This window comes from Mirounga leonina, unplaced genomic scaffold, assembly GCF_011800145.1.
Source record: "Mirounga leonina isolate KUSES-001 unplaced genomic scaffold, KU_Mleo_1.0 Mir_95, whole genome shotgun sequence".
Taxonomy (NCBI): domain Eukaryota; kingdom Metazoa; phylum Chordata; class Mammalia; order Carnivora; family Phocidae; genus Mirounga; species Mirounga leonina.
Window position 1 is genome coordinate 24,982,914 of NW_023270865.1, and position 22,017 is coordinate 25,004,930.

Consider the following 22,017-nt stretch of genomic DNA (forward strand, 5'->3'; position numbering starts at 1 on the left):
TTAATAAATCATTGAGGGTACCAAATGAATATGAGGGACAAAAGAAATATATGATAAAAGAAGTTAAAGATGATTTTAAGAGTATTATTGCCACTTTAGGCAAGTTATTTAATTATATATATTTTGTATGGGCATTCAGTTGTCTTAAAAGACAATTGTCCTTATTTTGAGTAGGTAACACATAAAGAAACATATTCTAAAAATGATAAAGAAATCTATCCACTGGGCTTTCTATTCTTAGTTCTTGCTCTTCAAATAATCAGATGATCCAGATTTTTCAAGAAGACATGTTAGAAGGGCGATTTACAGATAATCAAAGAACACTGTGCAGCATTCTGAGATTAAGACTGAAAGAAGAATGTGGGTACTAAAAAGAAACTATCAAGACAAAATATTAGGTGATTTTTAAAAAATAGTGGACAATCTCAAAACCTGCAAGACCTACTACTAAAATCAGAAGAATACAGACCATAAGAGATGGGGCTCTTTTGAGATAAGGAAAAGGAAACAGGAAAGCACAGCTAACTAAAGAAATAAAAAAAAGAAAGAAAAAAATGAAATAAAAAACCATTCTTCAAAGCAGGATTACAGAACTGCTGAAGGACCCTCTTTCTATGTCCCTTATTTACATTACCTGCTAAAGCTAGAATGCAAATAGGTGACAATGTGCAATCTCTTTCTAAAAAAGTTTCTGAATTTCTAATGTTATTTTCACGATGTTATAATTTCCTTCAATATGTAAGAAAATTTTTCTTTTTGCACACAAGCATTTATAACTTTGAAAATTTTAATTAATGATACAATTTCAAAGATGTAAGACACCTACTGCAATTTAAAAACAAATTAAGAGCTGTAAGTAGAAAATTTCTATTAAATTTAGAGTGTGGATTTTTGCACCCATTTTATATTTCAAGTGGATTAACCCCTTAGGTATATTGTGCTAAAAACAAAAAAATCATACTTGTTGCCTAATACCCAGTTAACAAAACAAAAATCATTTAATTTATTAAAAAAAAAAAGCAAATTCTTACCCTACAAAAATGTAATTTCATCAATTTTAAGGGGTTAATCACCAGTTAGAAGACATGCTGTGTCCACACTATTTTATGATTAAAAGTTAATGGGAATATATTAATTTAAATTAACATGGTTATGTAAAATATATAATCCACCCACAACCATTTAAAAACTAGTGTGAACACTGCTCAATTCTAGAATAGACAAAGACAAAACAAACAAAACAGCCACACAAAGGACAATAAATGCCAGACTCTGCATCCAAAATCCCTCCTTAATCAAATGGCAGGTGTGACACTGAGCTTTTGAAAACCTTGGTCAAAAATCCTTCCGATGTCTTGGCAGCAACCCCTGACAGGAATCAATCCCCTCTGCTAGAAGGCTTTGGACCGGGCCTGATAAGCTACAGGTGGAAAAAAACACACACATACTTGACTTGCTGCAGAAAAGACTCTGTAGCAAGGGTTAGAGCATTACCAACATTTCAAGCTTCAAGTCAATTAACTGTTAACTTAAGTGTTTAACTGTCAAACACAGTACTATAAAATCTGTCATGCGTTTAACAGTTATTTGGGCAATTTAATAATTTCTTTTAAATAACTGAAAAATAATTTTTGGTATTGAACAGGACCATCTTTATTAAAGAGCTACCACACTGCGCAAGTCGCAAGTCTCAAGATTTGTAATTGCTCTTCCGGCAAAGCCTTCCTTACCCCCTGTACTAACTCCCCAAAGCAAGCTATAGGCTTTAAGTCATTTTAAGACACAGAGCATTGGGAGCTGCAGTGAGAGAGAATACATACCGTTATTCTGCAGCAAGAAAGAAGCAATCTTCATAATGAAGCTAAAGACATAGTTTACTGCAGTTATCTGCAGCAAGGAACACTCTATCAATGTTTCTACACTTTTTGCACACCCAACTTTTCAGCTCAGTGTCTTGAAGTAAAATCTTCCAATTTTGGACTGATCACTTCTCTCACCAGAGTATTTATGAAATCCAGAACAGTAATTCTAACTCAAGTCTGGGTCAGACAAAAATATAATTTTGTTTCCTTTAGAAGGGATAGGTTATCAAAGACTACTACAGATGCGATATGAACTTTAGACTTTTGCAATGTAACAAAATAACTCGATAATGTACAAATTTAACTAAGGCTAAATAGAATTGGATAAAATGTGCTCTGAAATAGTTAAATTAAATGGTTATGAGTATAATTTCATCCCAAGTATAACAACTTTTATTTATATCATATTAGAAGATTTCTTTTTCAAATCCTAAGGGTCATATGTTGCATATGAATTGACCAGATTGACTCAGGAATTGTTTTTCCAGCAATATTCACAGTCAGACTTTGAGTGGAAAATCATGTTCATATAAAAGATCCTTTACACAAAACCCTTTCATTTTTAAGATGCAAAGCTTATACAACATACAAGTCCTGATATGGTGTATACGTGAAGTATGCAAGATTAGACATGTCTCCCAATGACCACATTTTAAATAAAGTGTTGTCTTCCTGGGTCGTGGAAAGCCCAGTGCCTTAAAAAAAAATTGCTTTGCTGTAAGAAAACAAATTTAAAGGGACAGTAACTAAGAGCCTACTGATGCTATTTTAGACAATTTTAATATTCAATACAGTATTCTTTTCTCCTCTATCTGTATCACAAAGAAATATTAGTGTAGACTATATAACTCCATACTCAACAAGTTAAGATGTACAAAAACAACATGAAAGGAAACAAAGTAAATTTTATCTGACCCATAAAACAACGGAACCAACATAAGGCAGACACTGACCATGCTTTTTGGCTTAAAAGCTTTTGAAGCTTTGAAAATGTTACAGAACAGTCCCTAAAGCAACATTGCTGGCACCAGCAGGATTTCACCTTCTACAATTGTAAAGTAAGTTTAAAAACCCTGTACTGTACTATAACTTACTAACTACACCTACACCATTTATTTTTCAATATCTCTAGTATAATTATATTGGGTTCAAATGCCCAAATCTACGTGCATTAGGATGCTCTGCATTCACGAAAACTCTCCAAACAAAAGAGCAACCTCAGAGAACTAGAAATATTTACCTCAGGACAAGCCAAATCCATGATTACACATATAACAATGCCTCTTAAAATGGAAGTATTACAAGTATATAACCAATTTTATTTGAAACTCTCGTCTTTTTTTAAAGACAAGAACAAAAACTTCTTAATAGAAGTTAAATTTGTGGCCCCTTACTACCAACATTTAATTTTTTCATGTGTCCACTACGTCAGCAAGAATAATTTTGAACTTTTTTTTTCCAGAAATCTGAGGTTAGCAAGAAAAGAAAAAAATCAAGAAAGTCAATAATACCATGAGTGTTTTATATAAAAGTACATTACTAAAAAGAGCATTTACTTTCTGGGAAATGATCTTAAGCAAAACTGGTTGCTACATTAAGTCAAATCTATCCAATTCTTATGTAATGCCAGCATGTTGCCTTCTAGGGCTTAATGCCATCTTAAAGAGTAGGTAAATGAAAAAAAAAAAGTTAATAGAAAAGTAGAATGTTTAATGGCTTTCCAACCTCCTTCCCTCATGTTCTCTTCTCTAATAATTGGAGATGTCAGGGTGATAGTGACTTGCATTTTGGGTTCCACACATGAATTCAAAATTATTGCCGCTTCAGACATAGCACATTTTATATCATACTTCTCAGGACTTATAACCTATGTAATGAAGAGTACAAAAAAATTAGTTGGACTTTTACATTATCAGACAAAGCAGATTCATTATGGATGGCTCTTTCATTTTCTCACTACCTCAAACATTTAATTAATTTATTTATTTTTAAGTAATCTTTACACCCAACATGGGGCTCAAACTTACAACCCGAAGATCAAGAGTCATGTGCTCTATTGATGAAACCAGCCAGGCGCCTCTACTTCAATCATTTTATAAGCAGTAGATAATATACTACTCTCCAAGTCTTACAATAATGCAAATATCATTAATCTCTTACTATACTTTCCTTTTAGAATTCTTTGTTGAGCTAATATTTATCATTATTTGTATCAGAGGGATTATTTGTATATGTCCCTATTAGATTATAAATTCTTGGATAAAAGAAACACTGCTGTATTTACTACTGTACCTTCCAAATAGCATCTGGGTAGTTAAATTCTCATACATTTGCAGAATTTGAATGAAACTAAATAGATTCTTGAATTCAACCATTCCCACTGTACACTGTGAAATCAACATCTATATTTCATAATCAGAGAGCAAAAAGTCTTAACAGCCAGAAAAACCAGGATTCACTACAATTTGATAAAGATCATAAGCCCCAATTCCTATGAATGAAGACGTTACACAGAAATTACATTGAGTGTTTATAGTACAGTATGTAAGTTCAGATTCCAGCTGTTACTTTACTAGTGCTGTGAAGACGGGCAAATTATTTAACTCTCCTATCCTGTTTCTGTAAAATGGGGACAGAAATCTTTACCTAACCTATAGAACTAAGTGAATTAACTATATAAGGCCCTTAAAACAGTGCCTGGTTGGCTCAGTCAGTTAAGTGTCTGACTTTGGCTCAGGTCATGATCTAGGGGTCCTGGGATTGAGCCCCACACTGGGGGCTTGTGCTCAGTGGGGAGTCTGCTTGAGATTCTCTCTCTCCCAACCCTCTGCCCCTCCCCCAGCTCGTGTGCTCTCTCTCAAATAAAATCTTAGAAAAGAAAAAAAAACAAAACAAAAAACAAAAAACAGTGCCTGATACATACTAAGTACTATATAAATGTCAACTATGACAATGATGAAGAATTAATTCTACTTTTTTTTATTCCCTTGTATAGTAAGTACAGTCTGATTTGGAAACGGTATTTTGTTTTTAGTCTAACTCCTTGATTATTTCTTTAGGATATATTTCCCGCTTTGTAGTTTTACTAAGTATCACAATTAAGATCAAGATATTTCTAGCAAATTACATAATTCTCTCAAGGTCCTCAAACCTTTCCTCTCTCCCCCACCACACCCCACTGCCCTAGCAGCCTCAACAGAGGAATAAGAAGCAGACACACAATGCCGATTCTGCTGGCTCCTAGTACTTAAAAGACTCATCCACAATAAGAAACTTCATTTCTGCAACAATGGTAACATAAAGCAAACAACATTAAGTGTCAGAGTTGTCAGAGCTTAAGTTCAACATTGTGCTTCACTATCCCTTTTGTTACCAGTTGCTCTGCTGTGGTCAGGTACTATTTATTCTGACTCACTGCTGTAGAATACACATTACTAATGAAATGTCAATCCTTGGATTTAGAATATCTAATTAAACTGCAAGGTTTTAAAATAAATTATATACATTAAATTATTCAAGGAGTATTTTTTTTTTTTTTTTAAGATTTTATTTAGAGAGAGAGGGAGGGAGCATGAATGGGCAAGTGTGTGTGTGTGGGGGGGCGGGTAAGGCAGAAGGAGAGGGAGAGAGTCTTAAACAGACTCTGTGCTGAGAGCCAAGCCCAACGTGGGGCTCGATCTCATGACCAGAACCGAAACCAAGCGCTGGACGTTTAACTGACTGCACCACCCAGGCATCCCAAGGAATATTTAAACCTCAATCTGAGATTCTGACAAATTAATGTATAAAATTTTTTAGAATTCAAACTTAAAACAAAAAGTTTGCTTTTGTAAGACCAAAAGGGGATATTCTACTAATTGTGCATTGCCATGATTTGCTGGACAGAGAATTCCTATCATTATAAACAAAGAAAAACAAAACAAAACAAAAATCACAACAAAACCAGGGAAATTCAAATTGGAAAGACTATTTCTTACTGTATTTTATTAAAAACATGTATTCAACTAAATAGGCAAGAGGTTCACAGATTTTAAAAATTTAAGCTTGCTACACAGGGGCTTTAACAAAAAAAAAAAAAAAGAAAGAAAAACCATATTCGGTCAACTGCCTTCTCTCTTATGCTTCAAATCTTGGGGAAAAAAACAGGATGAGGACATGTGCTACAATTTTACATTTTTAAATAAATTAGCAAGATGGCTTCATGTCAAATACAAGCACTATAAAACCTAAAAAGACAAAGTAGAAAATAGTCCTACCGATTTGCACAACGAGGCAAAAAAAAACTCAACATGGGAAGTCAAGCCAAAAATTTAAAGGCTGGCTTAGGTTTAGGCTGAAAGCACAGTTAGTCCTGCCAAAAACTTCTGAACCAGACAAGGGGTAAAAATGAACATTTCCATAATACTTACAGCAAGCTGTTTGGGTAGATTTTCTGCAATACGGCTTAATAATGTCTTTGAAGGTTTCTCAGAGCACAGCAAAACAAGGCTGACATTTCTATCTCCTCGGAGAAGTAATCCTTTTGCCAATACTCCCACTCGCAAAACTCCTTTTAAAGCTCTGCAGTGAAATCAAATTATATTATGACATTTCTCTTCTCAACCAGACCCATGATAATCTCTAAATATATAATAGTAAATTAAATAACTTTTATACTATTAAAAGTTTCATCAACTAGTTAAAAAATATTTAGTATTTTTTAGAAGTATCCTTCATTTAGATAAGAAATATGGATAAATAAATCAAGAACTAAGTTCTCACAGGGACAATTTCAAAGAATATTAACATTTCTGTGTCTCATTTTATAAATCAGAGTAAGAGTCATAGTTCTTCTTTTTTTTTTTTTTTAAATCTCATGACCCTGAGACTGAGACCTGAGCTAAGATCAAGAGTTGGATACTTAACTGACTGAGCCACCCAGGCCCCCCAAGAGTCATGTTTAATATAAAAATATTTCCAAATGGTAAAAGGAAAATGAGAAGTTATAGATTACAATGCAAAACTTGATATGAAAGATGTTTCTAGGGGTGCCTGAATGGCTCAGCTGGTTAAGTGTCCAACTCTTGATCTCAGGGTCATGAGCTCAAGCCCTGTGTTGGGCTCCACACTGGGCCTGGAGCCTACGTTAAAAAAAAAAAAAAGTTACCAAAGCTTAAGCTTCTTCATTCTTTATGGTCAATAAATTAAGGAAACAAGTTGCTAAAACAAGGACTGAACAGGGACAGATACAACAAATAAAAACTGAAGAACAGCTGAATGCAAATATGAAGGCTGCTTTGAAAAAGGACTCAAAGTAGTTTTATATAAATTAAAATAAAATTAGTAAAATCACAAGGTTGGAGATTATAAGGAACTATTTCTCATTTTAGCAAACAGCAGCTAAATACATTAAATATCTACTCAAATAAGGTAAGACATGCACACTCACACCAGAGTTTTTCGTCTTTATAACTTTTTATTTCAAGTATAAGAAGTCCATGGAAGGAAAAACAAAAATAAGCAAAGTAAGTAACTCTGAAAACACACCTGTCTTTACCTCCCTCCTTCTTATCATCTCCCTCTTTGCTCTTGCTCTTCTCATGTTCAGACAAACTGTCCGAAACAAGTTTTAAAGCACGTTCAGTGATAGAAACAATTTTCTGAACTGCCTGTAATTCCTCTTCAGTTGGATAAATGGTTGCATGTTTTGTCATTACGTAACGATCATCAGATGAGTCAGGACGACGTAAGGGCTAGAGAAGAAAGTTACTTCATTTAAAAGCAATGGTTCCTGGACAAAAGTAAACTTGTTTTTCAACTATACATATGTTTCTCATGCCTTTTTAGTAAGAAAGTCAACTATGCAAAATGTCCATTTAAAATTATCTTCCCTTTTTCTACTTCAGTAAAAACAAAACTGCAAACTTTGGAAAGTTATACTGTCAAGAGTCGGAAGCTTGTGTATGTATGCGTATCTCTGTATGTATACATGCTTTGCCTGAACACCGTATCTAATAAAGTTATGAAAATACTTTTTACTCAACTTTGAAGACCAGTGATTGTGAAACTTTTTTTGGCTTTGATAAAATAGGTTTTACAAATGCTTGTTCTGTGTAAAGACAAATGAGAAAGAGAATAAGTTAAAGAGGAGGAATTTGCTATTTTCTCCTAAATGTTCTCTGGAAAACAGAACAAACAAAAATCCTCTAGTTTTGTAGTCTGAACTATGAAATGTTCCTCATAAGTTGGCGTCTCTTCTTCTACATAGCTTCTGTGAAACACAAACTCTTAAGATGCGTATCTTTCCTATAGTTTTGATGCTCAGGTTGAACCATTACATATGCCTTTATCCTGCACTCAATTCAGAAGCAGTACCAGGTTTTAGATAGTTGGGATTTGAAGAAGGAAAAAAGATTCTCAACAACAGGTAATGGGAACATAATAATTTTGAAGGCAAAGCAGCTGCCTTCAAAATTGGTTGTTCTTGCAAATGTCAAGAAGAACAAAGAAAGAAAATCTCTAATGTTAAAGAACACTTGACAGAACAAAAGCTCTGCTCCTGTTTAGCTTTTACTGAAAGTAAGAAAAATTCATGGAAACTCTACGAAGTCCTTATAAAGACATTAGTTGGGAAGCTATAAAAGGAGGGAAAATTCTAAATCAGATGAAAAACTTACATTGAGATTATGAGACTATTAAATCTAAGAATTAGCCCCCCCAAACTGTTATCTTCTAATGCTGAACCAATCTTACACTTTCACCCCCCTATGTAAATTAAGTGGACACTCACTGCAGGCCCCTGTGGCTGAGGAGGCATGCCTGGTCGGACTCCCAGAAGGCCTAATGGGCCTGGGGGACCATGAGGATAGCCTCCATCAGGCATTCGGCGGCGATCATCCCAATGATGTTGTTCTTCCTCCATTCTTCTCCAGTACATGTCCTCTTCATAACGTCTGAAAATAGAGAATGACATTACAAGCCTTTAAGAAAAATACAACCCAAGAAGTTACATCAGTAATGACAAAAAAATGCAATTAAAAAATTGTCCCAAATCAGCTTGGCTAACACCCTTCTTTTTCCCTACTGTATCTAATATCCTTTACTTGCTTTCATCTACAAGTAAATGGATGCAAATATGAGTGAAAAGAGGTGAGAAAACAAAGAGAAAAGCAACACAAAATTTCATGGCCTGATGTCAAAGCCAAAGGAACAAACACCAGAAACCTCAGAGTTCCTTTCAATCTCTCTCCCTCTTTAAGATAAAGATTGTAAACTTAAATGCCTACCTAGAGTGGCCAGACCAGTAACATGTATGAATGAAAGACGTGAAGCACACATTCAGGAATTATCTTCCTGTCTCCAAAGAAATGTGTTCCCTCCTATTTTCTCCTTAGAGAGACTCTCTGAAGACTACTTTTAATTTCCCCATTTAGGATACAGGCATACACAAATTTGTCTACTATGAGGAAAAACAACAGTGCAAGACAGTGATAAATGGCAACTCACTTTGTCTCATTTTTGGGGACATATTAAGGTTGGAGAGGACTATGGTCAAGTAGAAAGCACATGTTTGTTAACTAACTAGAATTTAAATAAAAATTTGAAGAAAAAATAAAAAGAAAGTACATGTTCTGGCTAGAGAGAACAGCTGCTACTCAGCCCCAATTAATTACTGCCATAAGGGAATAAAGGTTTGCAATCCCAAGATCATCAGGATTTTAAAGTTTTTCAAAATCTTTAATGTTGGTTCAGATTAAAAATACCGTGTTTATCAAATAAAACATCCATGGGCTGACCTTGGACTGTGGGCAGCTATTGTATAATCTCTGCTTTAACAGTCATTTTCAGAATCTAATTTCTCTTTCACTACCTCACTCTCACTTCTGTCTTTTAGCTTCAAACTAGGTACTGATAACTCCCAAGGGAAATCATGTCTCTAAAGCAAATTTTGATAGTAATAAGGTTTATTAGACAAATTTGTTTAATATAAAAGAAAGAAGTGTGGTTCTCCAAAAACAAACAAAAAAACCCAAGTATGCTTCTCAAGTAGCTCTATACAAACTACCAATTTCCTCAGGCTGGGAATAAGTGTGTTTTTTTGGGGTCATCCAACTTGGAAGTAGTACAGAAACATACTTTTCTGTTATTTAGGCCTTGAGAGAAAATGAATAACAGGTTGACGGCTCTGGAAAACTACATTCATTCCAGTTTTGAATAATTTATTGTTATTACTGAACACAAATGTTTAAGTTATATAAGGGCAGGGATTTTTATCCATTGTTTACCAATTCATACTCAGTGCCTAACACACTACATGCAATTTCCTAGCACATCATAGGTGCTTAATAAATACTTGATATATCAGCAAAAGAAGAAAAGTTCCATAATCTAAGTACAGAGTTTCAAATGCATTACAAAGGCACATTATTCATAAAAATTGAGACTGATATATTTAAACATATTAAAAAAATAAAAATACATAACAGCAAAAACTAGCTGAATATAACACACTAATAATAGGTTAATAGCTACAATATAGTGTCTGTACAGAACAGGTAAGTAAAAAAAAAAAAATGAATAGGCAATTTACTACAGAAGAAATGTAAATGGTCAAACATGAAATAAAATTCCATTTATGAAATAAAAAGTGGCTGACAAGGATGTGGAGAAAAAGGAACCCTTGTATGCTGTGTGTGGGAATGTAAATTGGTGCAGCCAATGTGGAAAACATTAAAAATAGAAACACCTTATGATCCAATAATTCAACGACTGTGTAATTACCCAAAGAAAATGAAAACACTAATTTGAGAAGATACATGCACCCCTATGTTTACTGCAGCATTATTTATAATAGCCAAAACATGGAAGCAACCTAACTGTCCATTAATACACAAACAGGTAAGGAAGATGTGGATGGACACATAGGAATATTATGCAGCCAGAAAAAAAGGATGAGATCGTGCCATTTGCAACAACATGGATGGACCTAGAAGGTATTAAGCTAAGTGAAATAAGTCAGACTGAGAAAGACAAATACATGATTTCACTGATACATGGAATCTAAAAAAACAAATGAATAAACAAAAAGCAAAATCAGACCTATAAATATAGGTAACTAATGTTTGCTACAGGAAAGGGGTGTGAGGCGACAGGCAAAATGGGTGAAAGGGAGTGGAAGATACAGGCTTCCAGTTATGAAATGAGTAAGTCACAGGAATAAAAGGCACAGCATAAGGAATATAGTCAATGAATTACCAGTGTTGTCCGGGGACAGATGGTAGCTACACGTGTGGTAAGCATAGCATGAAGTATAAACTTACTAAATCAGTATGTTGTACACCTAAAACTAATGTAGTATTGTGTGTCAACTATACTCAAAAGAAGTTTTTGAAAATTTGCCAGTAATATAATTACAATTCAAACTGAACTGAAACAAATTTGAAAAGATTTCCCTTTCCTACCCCCAAATTTCAAATTTGAAAACAAAAACCAACGAACCAAAAAAGGATTTCGTATTTCTCTCATTGGCAGGGACTTTAATGTTACAGCAGCAATTTTCAAAGTGTGGCCCAAGGACTCCAGATGTTCCCTGAGGCCCTGTCAGGGGATCCATGTCTTAATATTAAGACATCATTTACCTTTTCCGTTCTCATTCTCTTTTGAATGTACAGTGGAGTTATCCAGAGGCAAAATGTGGTATCACAACAAATTGAACACAGAAGCACATATGAGAATCATGATGCCTTCTCTTAAGCAAGACATTAAAGAGATTTGCAAAAATGTAAAACTGTATCATTCTCACTATTCTGGTGAACAACTAGTTATTTTAGAGTTAATTTTCACCATGTTTATTAAATACATGCAATATAATATAGTCAATATGTTTATATTTTAAATATAGTTAAATGTCATTTTAAAATGAATTCATAAATATTAAACTTCTCAGTTTTAATTTTTAATATAGTGAAATCTTGACAGCTATAACCCACATTAAGCAAAAGCTCTTTGGAGTCTTCAATAATTACTGAGTATAGAGTCCTGAGACCAAAATATCTGAAAACCACTGAAGTTACAGTATTCAGTATAGGCAGAAGTACGGGTCTCCTTCAAACAAATGTTTCCAGTTCTGGAAATATTATTATTAGCAATTAATCATGATTTATGCAATAATACAGCCTCAAGGATGGTCAATGTAATAATTATGTTACAGAAACGCTGGAAACAACCTCACTAACAATGTGGGACAAGTTATAAAGAAAATTATACATCTATAAGAGAATACTATGCAGTCATGAAAAATAAAAATAATCCTAGCTTAATTTTTAAGTTGACATATAAATGAAAAAAGTGAATTATAAAATGTGAACAGGAGCGCCTGGGTGGCTCAGTCGGTTAAGCGTCTGCCTTCGGCTCAGGTCATGATCCTAGGTCCTGGGATTGAACCCCTCATCGGGCTCCCTGCCCAGCAGGGAGCCTGCTTCTCCCTTTCCCACTCCCCCTGCTTGTGCTCTGTCAAATAAATAAAAAATCTTAAAAAAAAAAAAAGTGTACATTATGCTTCTGTTCTTATTTTTTGAAATTATATATATATATTTTAAAGAGTTTATTCATTTGACACAGAGAGAGTACGTGCACACAAACAGGGGAAGTAGGAGAGGGAGAAGCAGGCTCCCCACTGAGCAGGGTGGGGCTCAATCCCAGGACTCTGTGATCATGACCTGAGCTGAAGGCAGATGCTTAACCACCTGAGGCACCCAGGTGCCCCTGAAATTATGTTTTAAAACTTGTACATAAATACTCCTAGCAGCAGTATTCATGACAGCCTGAAAGTGGAAACAACACAAATGTCCATCAACTGATAAATGAACAATGTTACACATTCATATGATGGAATACTATTCAGCCATGAAACAAAGTACTGATACATGCTAAAACATGCATGAACCTTGAAAACATTATGTTAAGTGAAAGTAGGCAGGGGCGCCTGGGTGGATCTGTCGTTAAGTGTCTGCCTTCGGCTCAGGTCGTGGTCCCAGGGTCCTGGGATCGAGCCCTGCATCGGGTTCCCTGCTCTGCGGGAAGCCTGCTTCTCCCTCTCCCACTCCCCCTGCTTGTGTTCCCTTTCTTGCTGTGTCTCTCTCTGTCAAATGAATAAAATCTTAAAAAAAAAAAAAAAGTAGGCAGACAAAAAAGACCATACATCGTATGATTCCATTTATGTGAAATCTCCAGAATAAGTCTAAAGATTTATTTGAGAGAGAGAGAGAGAGAAAAAGAGCACACAGAGGGACAGGGAGAAGCAGATTCCCTGCTGAGCAGGGAGCCCGATGTAGGGCTTAATCCCAGGACCCTGTAATCACGACCTGAGCAGAAGGCAGACGCTTAACCAACTGAGCAACACAGGCACCCCCAGAGTTAAGTCTATAGACAGAAGTATATTGTATATTATACAGAAAGGGATAGATGTAGGGGTTGGCGGGAAAACAGGAGTGACTGCCAATGGGTTTGTGGTTTCTTTTGGGGGTGACAAAAATAGTTCTAAAACTGACTGTGGTGATGGCTGTATAACTCTGTATTACTTAAAAACCGCTGAATTGTACCATTTAATTTTTTCAAGTAACCTCTACACCCAATGTGGGGCTTGAACTCATGACCCTGAAATCAAGAGTAACATGCTCTACCAACTGAGCCAGCCGAGTGCCCCTGAATTTTATCATTTAAGGATATGTTGGAGTGCCTGGGTGGCTCAGTTGGTTAAGCTCCTCTCTTGTTTTGGGCTCAGGTTTGTGAGATCTCAGGGTTTTGGGATCAAGCCCCACACTGGGCTCTGCACTGGGCATGGAGCCTACTTAAGACTCTCTCCCCCCTCTATGCCTCTCCTCCGTGCATGCACTCTCTCTCTCAAAAAAAAAGTCAGTTATATCAATAAAACCAAATATTAATATATCTCTAGAAGATATGTTTTCTCCTTTCTCCTTCCCTATAGCCTCTAAAGCTTCTATAATAGACGTTTCTTTTATAAAATGCACACATTATTGTCTAGAATCTACCAAATCTTATACTCAGGATATTTTTATCATGTAACAAAATGTTCTTTTTTGTTTTAAACTGAGGCATTTATTTAGAATATTAAACTATTCTGGGGCACCCGGCTGGCTCAATTAGTAAAGCAGGTGACTCTTGACCTTGGGTTTTTGAGTTCAAGCCCCACACTGGGTATAGTAGAGTTTAATTAAAAAAAAAAAATCTATCTATATATAATTCAACTATTTCTTCATATATTTAATATATATAAGACACCACTTCCCACATAATTCCTAATACCAAGGCCATGGTCAAATACTAGAAAAGCCAATATCTTAGTTTTAATGCATTTCTTTCCTGTACCCATGATCTTCCTGAAAAGTGAAAATTAAAGTACACTAAATAAATCTGGATTGCTTTGAATAGGAGTCATACTCAGAATAGCTAAGTTTTTTAGAAAGGCTGAACCACTTTCTATCATGCTACTAAAAGTTAAAGATACTACCTCATTTCCATTCTCCAGCGTTCTTCTTCTTCTCGTCTTCGCCAATACTCTTCTTTCTGCATTTGCTTCCTCATTTTCTCTTCTTGAATCTTTCTGGCTCGAATACTGGGCTTTACTTCAACTTGCAAATCTGGATTTACTTTTTTCTGTTAATGCAGACACTTAAAAAATTAGCATGCCCTCTAACAATCTACATGTATTATTAATCATACAGTCCCCCATATTCTTTCATCATAGAGGCTTTCAGTTGCAAATTTATTTTAAGGGTAAAATCAGTAAAATAAGTTGTATTAGAGGAAAGATTCAGAATACATTAATAAACATTCTTCTTCCCCTCCCATCCCCCAAATTCTTAACTAAGTTTACGATGAGATACTTAGTATGTAAAAAGTATGTAACTTAGTGCTAACCAATAGAAGAAATCCTTAGTGCACTAATGGATATTTAATTTTCCTTTACTTGTTTGTAAGTAGAAGATTCTAAATGTCTGACTGTGAGGGTTAAAAAATAGACTATTTTAATTTTTACCACCTCTTTGTTTAGAAGGGAACACATGAATCTAATGCATTAGTCTAGGCTAATTAAAAACTTTAAATAAATAAATGATTTGGATTTAACTTAACATTTGAAGTGTTTTCAATGAATTCCTCATCTTAAAATTCATTTTAGTGGAAATTCTACCAAGACAAGAAGGTAAATAGATGGAGACCTAATACTTCTTTCAAAATACTTTATGTGAAGCAATTATCTATATATATACATGATTACTTGATCCAAGCAATGTTACAGTCACTAAAAATGATGAAATATGGTTATACTGTTCTTAGCCAAGTATAACAAACTAATCAATGAAAACCAAACATCTGAATCCAAGTGAGACATGACATGCTAATGTTAGAATGGGAGTTCATGAACTGTGTTACGTTTAGATGTTGTGTTTTCTATGTAGAATGTTCCAAGCTGTGTTAAAATAAAAAAAGACAGCTGAAAAATTTTTAAAGGCGGGGAGGGGCAGAGGGAAAGAGGCTCTTAAGGAGGCTCCACACCTGACATGGGGGTTGATCCTACAACCCTGAGATCATGACATGAGCTAAAATCGAGTCAAACATTTAACCGACTGAACTGCCCTGACAGTTGAAATTTTACTCACTTTATATTGAAGTCTGTGTCTTCGCCCTTTTAAGTGCATCTCCTTAGCATTGGGATCATTAAAACTGCACTCACATAATTTACAATGGAATCGAATTACTTTTCCCTCATCATTTCGTACCTTGACATGGGAAAAAAGAATTCAAGAATCATAACAAAATATTATAGTTGAAGATTTCACTCACAAACCCTCACAGATTCTGTGATGAATAAATGTAAACAATTAATATTGAAGTGGGGGGAAAATAAGAGACAATACCTGTAATTTTTTAAAAGGATAATCTAGAGAATCGAAATAAGTGTTAAAATTCTTAACTGCGCCATGCAAGATGTATACCTGCATGTATTTCCATTTGATATTAACTTTAATTTCAATACCTTTAATTATGTTTAAACATTTCAATTTAAATGCAATTGGATAATAGTTCTCTAATAAATAGTGAATACCTGCTACTGGCTAGGTACTGCTCTTGGAGATGGAAATAAGAGGATTAAAGACATTATTTTGGTATACAAGTTTCTACAAATCTCAAGATTTTATACATGTAACTTTATGGAAAATCAATGTCAATTTTTTTCTAAATGCACAACCAGTTAGGAAGAGAAGTACAGGGTTATTAACATGTCTATAATGGATGGCTCAAATTATTTGTGAAAGCTTTAAAGATTGGCTCTGAATGCCAATTCTCTTTAAGTTTTGGCTTACTTAATTAATCAATATCATTAAAGATTAAGGTGTCCTGGCCGTTTAGATAACCAAATGTTTACTCTCTTATGATCTATAATTTTTAAATTGTGAACTACTTATAAACAATATAATCCAGTCTTCTATCTGGTAAACAAAGACAACATAATATGTAATTTTTCTTGATGGGAGAAAAAAAAATGAAGAGATATTTACCAAAAATCTACTATATGCTAGGTACTGTTCTAGGTACTTTATTTAATCTTCACAACTTTGGAAATATCCAAGTTTTACAGATAAGGACACTGAAGCTCAGAGAACTTATGTATGTTCTATAATACAGTGAAAGTAAATAGTGCTACACCACTCTATGTTGGGCTTTTTGCTAATAGAATATATTTATCAGGCCCCTCATTCCTCAATTTACTGAGTTTACCTGTAAGACAGGAAGATTTCTAATCAGCTTGAGAAATCAAATAAACATGATGTGATATATCAGCAACTTTAATTTTACACACGAAACTACATGATTGTTCAGAGAGAAATACTGGCTCTCTCTGTCATTATTTTGCGGCTCACAATTTTTTTTTTTACTCTTTATATGCAGGATACTTGAAGGATACAAGAATGCCTACCAAACAAATAGAAAGTTACCTTACATCACAGTGATGGTGTTGGTAAGGAAAAAGTTAAAAAAAAAAAAATTATGATGTCACTTAGGCAAGCCTAAAGAGCATGCTGTTTTAAAAAAAATTTACTTATTTGAAGGCGGGGGGAAAGGGAGAGAATCTTCAAGTGGACTCCTTGCTGAAGTGTGGAGCTCACCACAGGGCTTGATCTCACGACCGCTGAGATCACGACCTGAGCCAAAACCAAGAGTCAGTCGCTCAACCGACTGAGCCACCCAAGAGCCCCAAGGACATGCTTTTTAAAAAACTTTAACAAAGACACCTATGATATTCCTTTATAAGTAACCTAAATCTAATTTTACGCATAAAGCATCTGTTCAGAGGGAGAGACTCTTAAGCATGCTCCATGCCCGGCACAGAGACCAACATGGGGCTCAATCTCACAACCGTGAGATCATGACCTGAGCTCAAACCAAGAGTCGGACGCTTAACTGACTGAACCACCCAGGCACCCTCAACGTGACACAATTCTTTCCTATACTACTCTCAGTGATGGTATTCTCAAATCAATACCTCCTCCACATAATCATGGCCCACTGGCTGCACATCACTCTGCAAAGCAGCAAGAGACGCAGGTGTGACTGGTTCTGACACGGTGTCTGGCTTTACTTCTGGAATCTGTACAGAGGTGACAGGAGTGCTTTTAACACATTCGGTTCCTTTTAAGTCTTCTGTTTTATTTCCTGTTGACTGCAGCTTATTCCCACCTAGAAGAGCATAAAAGAATATAGTAATTTTCATTTTCTTTTTGTAAATGTATAATCTGACACAACAAAAATTTCAGATAAAGTTATTTTTTCACCATTAGTCCAACTCCTGCTTGACACACATCAGAATTTTGAATAACACATTAACGATTTGGCCTTTTTACCCTGTTAATGAAATACATATCTGGATTTTTTCCTTCTCCAACACCCAGTGATCCTCTGTCCCCATCATGACTCTCATAACAGCAAATACCTAAAAGTCAATAGCAAGTACCTAAAAAGGTAGGGCCTAAGCCCAATTCACGTTTGTATCCCTAATTCCCTCCCAAGGAACTGGGCAACGTCCTAAGTCCTGGTAATGTAAGAGTAAGATAGCGTAGCTGCTTCTGAGGTGCCAACAATTTAAGGGAAGATACAAATAATTATAATACAATGTGGTAAGTGCTACAGTAAACAGGAACACAGTGTGGTGGAAATTTTTTTTTTTTAAGTTAAAAAAAAAAGGGAGCCTCTACCTTCTAACATGATCCAGTTAGCAAAGGCTTCACTAAGGGTGTGTCACTTGAGCTGGGCTTTGAAAGAAGAGTTAACAAGTATGAACTTGACCCAGCAGAAAGAAGAGAATGATGTCTACGTAGAATACCATACACAATAACATGAAGTTTAAAAGACTATGGTAAATTCAAGGAGACCTCAGCATCAATTACTATGTAGGCAGATGTGATGACACATTCAGATTATGAAGGCCTCAGATGGCATAATTAAGGAATATAGTTTTTTCCTACATGCAAGGAGGCCACTGAAAATTTTTAAGCAGGAGACTAATACAATTTGACACGTATTTTAACAAAATGACTTTGATAAGCTTTGGAGAGACTGAATGTGGTAAGAGACAAAGTTCTGAGGAAAAGACTTTGAAGGCCTAAAAACAAGGCAGTAGCTATGAAGAAAAACAGGCATTTTTTTTGGTAGAAATACTGTAGTGACAGAAACAAAAGGACTATGTACACAACTAAAGGAGACAATAAACAAGTATTAATAATGTCAGTAAAATTTTCCATGTGAAAAAAAGCGCAGCAATTTGACGAGATTATTTCATGACACTCTTGTGACAGAATGAGACACTGGTTGGCCATAGAGAGCCATACAGAAAATAACCAGGTAATTCCTATGATATAGCTCTAAAAGGTGGGAGTTTTGAGTTTGCCCAAGAAATTTTAAAGTTACTGCGCACTGGAATGAATGAGACCACTTGTGAATACTAGGTGAGGAGAGTGAGATGAGAACCAGAATCAGAATCTTAGTAGCACCACCATCTAATGAACATGAAGGCAGGAGAACCTATAGACACACCTGAGAATGGGGTGGGTAGACATATAAGAGAGACTTTAAGCTTTAAGGTACAACAGTCAACTCAGTCAAATGTTAGAGAGGTAACCAGAGTGAGACTGAAAACTGGTCACCTGATTTGGCAATTAGATCTTTGGTGACTTCTGAAAGCAGTTTCAGAAGAGTAGGGTGGAAACACTGGAACAGACTGAGGACTGGATAAGAAGTATAAAGTAGAGAAAGTAAGAATTAGGCTGCAGCTTGAGAGGATTATGGTAGTAAGAAAATGTCTGTTCTTTTATTTTTTTTAAAGATTATTGAAGACACAGGTAAACCTGTATGACCAAAAGGAAAAGGAAGAAGCCATTAGAAGATGCAGGACGGATTAAAATTTCAAGAGAAAAAAACAGTTAAGTGATCGAATAAGGTCTCAGAGAAGAAGGGAGATGGGTACAAGAGCATAAAACAGAAGGATTAGTCCTGGAATGGAGGAGAAACATCACTTTAACACAGTTAGGAGGAACACAGAATCTTTAGTACTTGCCAACAAAGTTTATTTTGGGTGTAGATGTTTTCTTGGCAGCCATATTTGTAGGCACTGCTGATACTTTAGTGTTAGATGTACTATTAAGAGACGAGTTTCCTGTAGTTGTAAGACCTTTCACTGAAGAAGTTGCAATTGATGAAGTATTCACAGTACAATTGCTTGCTGCAATGCTTGAGGGAGAGGCAGTCGGTTTTGAAGCAGACACAGCTGTTGAAGAAGTAGCTTGGCTAACAACGTTTGGTTCTGTTGAAGGAATGGGTTTACCAAGTTTTGTGTGTAATTTAACCACCTACAAAATAAAAGCACATTTGTGAGGAAATCCAAAAAGCACTGATTAACTTTTTCTAAAAAGAGTTTTTTTTTTTTAGAAATCAAGGAAATGGATATTTATCATTTTAAATAAAAACCTTAAAGTATATTTATACATATACATTCTCTGCTTTAAACAACATAAACTAAACAAAATCCAGCCCTTTTTGGATGACTCTTTGACGACCCTTGGTTGCTCTGAGCTGGCATAAAAGACTTTATAAAACGAAAATCCGAGCTATATTTTTCTTTGTTATATTTTTGTTTATATATTTGTATACACAAAACTCATTACTTTCAAAACAATCTCGGGGCGCCTGGGTGGCTCAGTTGGTTAAGCGACTGCCTTCGGCTCAGGTCATGATCCTGGAGTCCCTGGATCGAGTCCCGCATCGGGCTCCTTGCTTGGCAGGGAGTCTGCTTCTCCCTCTGACCCTCCCCCCTCTCATGTGCTCTCTCCCTCATTCTCTCTCTCGCAAGAAAAAAACAAAAACAAAAACAAAAAACTAAAAAACAAACAAACAAAAAAACCAATCTCTGTGAAGCAGATTTCGATACATACTCCATTTACCACAAGGTGAGGAAACCAAGGCAAAGAAAGATGAAATTAACTTGGCCACATACATACCAACCTATACTTAAGCATGACAAGAGGAAAATAATCATACAACAAATTTCCAATTGGACGAATAAATGATCTAGTTTAATTCAAAGAAAAAAAGTCTCCAGTCTTTCCCTCTTTAAGCAATGACTATTTGATGTTACCTTTATGTATATTAGCATATAAACAAGGCCTATAAGCCACTCAAAGCTCTCAAGTTTTAAAGCCACCTATATTTAAACCCTCCCATTGAAAAAGTAAAAGAAAACAGAGTAAGACATAAGGGTGTGTGGGAAAAAACACCTACTTTCTGATGCTTAGCACCACGAATGTGGGCAGCATATGCATCTGCTCCTGTACAAGACACATCGCAGAGCTCACAACGTAGCTGATTTTGAGTCCCACGAGTAGAGTTGTTGTTGCTGCTGGTATTTTGTGAGGCTTTCAATGCGGCTTCTTTTTTTTTATGTTTCTGTCCTTCTAAATGTTCTTTATAAGTCTGTTTCAAACAAAAAGGATAAATGTTGCTTTGCTAATTTTCTATCTGTATCATTTGAAATTATTCAATTCTCAAATCTCTAGTACTCATTTAATAATGAGCACTAAACAACTATAAAAGCAACTGAACAAGAGCATGTGGGATTCCCTACATACGTGATATATCTGTGGTTCTCTGTATTTTGCTTACCAAGAATACATTTACCTAACACTTAGATTTACAAAGGACTTTCATACATAGCTATATTAATATAAGGTAACCACTTCCAGTTTTAAGAATTTGAATCTTTTATTGCTTATGTATAATGATGGACAGAGTGACCATTCCAGAAATTATTTAACTGTAGAACTAAGATACGGGAGGGAATGTAGCTATATCATGAAAAAAAAAGTTTCTGAATGGTAACAAGACATTTTACGAACAGGTATATTTATTTATAAAACTAACTTTTCTAACTCAGAATGTGTTTTCATAAGAACCCATGCCATCCTGAAACAAAAGCTTATTTAAAATACGTAACACTCAAAATTACATGTATTTGTAAGGAAAAACAATATTATTATAATACTAGCCAACAAAATAGTGAAACTGTATATTAAAAACTGTCTGGGGATGCCTGAGTGGCTCAGTCGGTTAAGCATCTGCCTTTGGCTCAGGTCATGATCCCAGGGTCCTGGGATTGAGCCCCATGTCAGGCTCTCGGCTCAGCGGGGAGCCTGCTTCTCCCTCTCCCTCTGCTTGTTGCTCCTCCTGCTTGTGTGCTCTGTCAAATAAATAAATAAAATCCTCAAAAAAAAAAACCCCAAAACCAACAAAAACTGTCTGGAATCAGATGATTAAAGAAGGCAGATTTATTAAAATGAGGAGGTTAATAAGGACTGCTGTCTCTTTTTTCTTGAGTGGGGCCAATAGTTCCTCTTTCATGTTTTATTTTTAAAATTGTTTTTAAGACAGACGTATCATTAGCATTAAGCTGTATATTCATCACAGAATTTCAGAGCTGGATGGAACTTTAGATTACCTAAAGCAATGATTTTCTAATTTTTAAACAAGATAATCCTTTCTCCAAATGAAATCTTATGCAGAAGTAGGGAAAGTTGCTCTGTTTTTGGAACAAAAGAGGGAGACCTAA

At 35.3% G+C, this 22,017-nt stretch overlaps 1 protein-coding gene across 3 annotated transcripts in view; it reads right to left on the reverse strand.

Moving 5' to 3' along the window:
• Positions 1–22,017, reverse strand: part of ZFR (zinc finger RNA binding protein) — an 81,444-nt gene that overhangs the window by 24,977 nt on the left and 34,450 nt on the right. For all 3 annotated transcript variants that reach the window (XR_004678031.1, XM_034998851.1, XM_034998850.1), the window contains 9 exons: positions 20,694–20,885; positions 19,474–19,765; positions 17,407–17,600; positions 15,521–15,640; positions 14,371–14,516; positions 8,632–8,794; positions 7,389–7,594; positions 6,272–6,422; positions 3,588–3,729 (listed from right to left, as the gene is read on the reverse strand). Coding sequence is in view for 2 of the 3 variants with exons in the window: in XM_034998851.1 (XP_034854742.1) it covers positions 3,588–3,729; positions 6,272–6,422; positions 7,389–7,594; positions 8,632–8,794; positions 14,371–14,516; positions 15,521–15,640; positions 17,407–17,600; positions 19,474–19,765; positions 20,694–20,885 (1,606 nt within the window). In the remaining variant the exon portion in view is untranslated. The remainder of the gene's footprint in view (positions 1–3,587; positions 3,730–6,271; positions 6,423–7,388; positions 7,595–8,631; positions 8,795–14,370; positions 14,517–15,520; positions 15,641–17,406; positions 17,601–19,473; positions 19,766–20,693; positions 20,886–22,017) is intronic.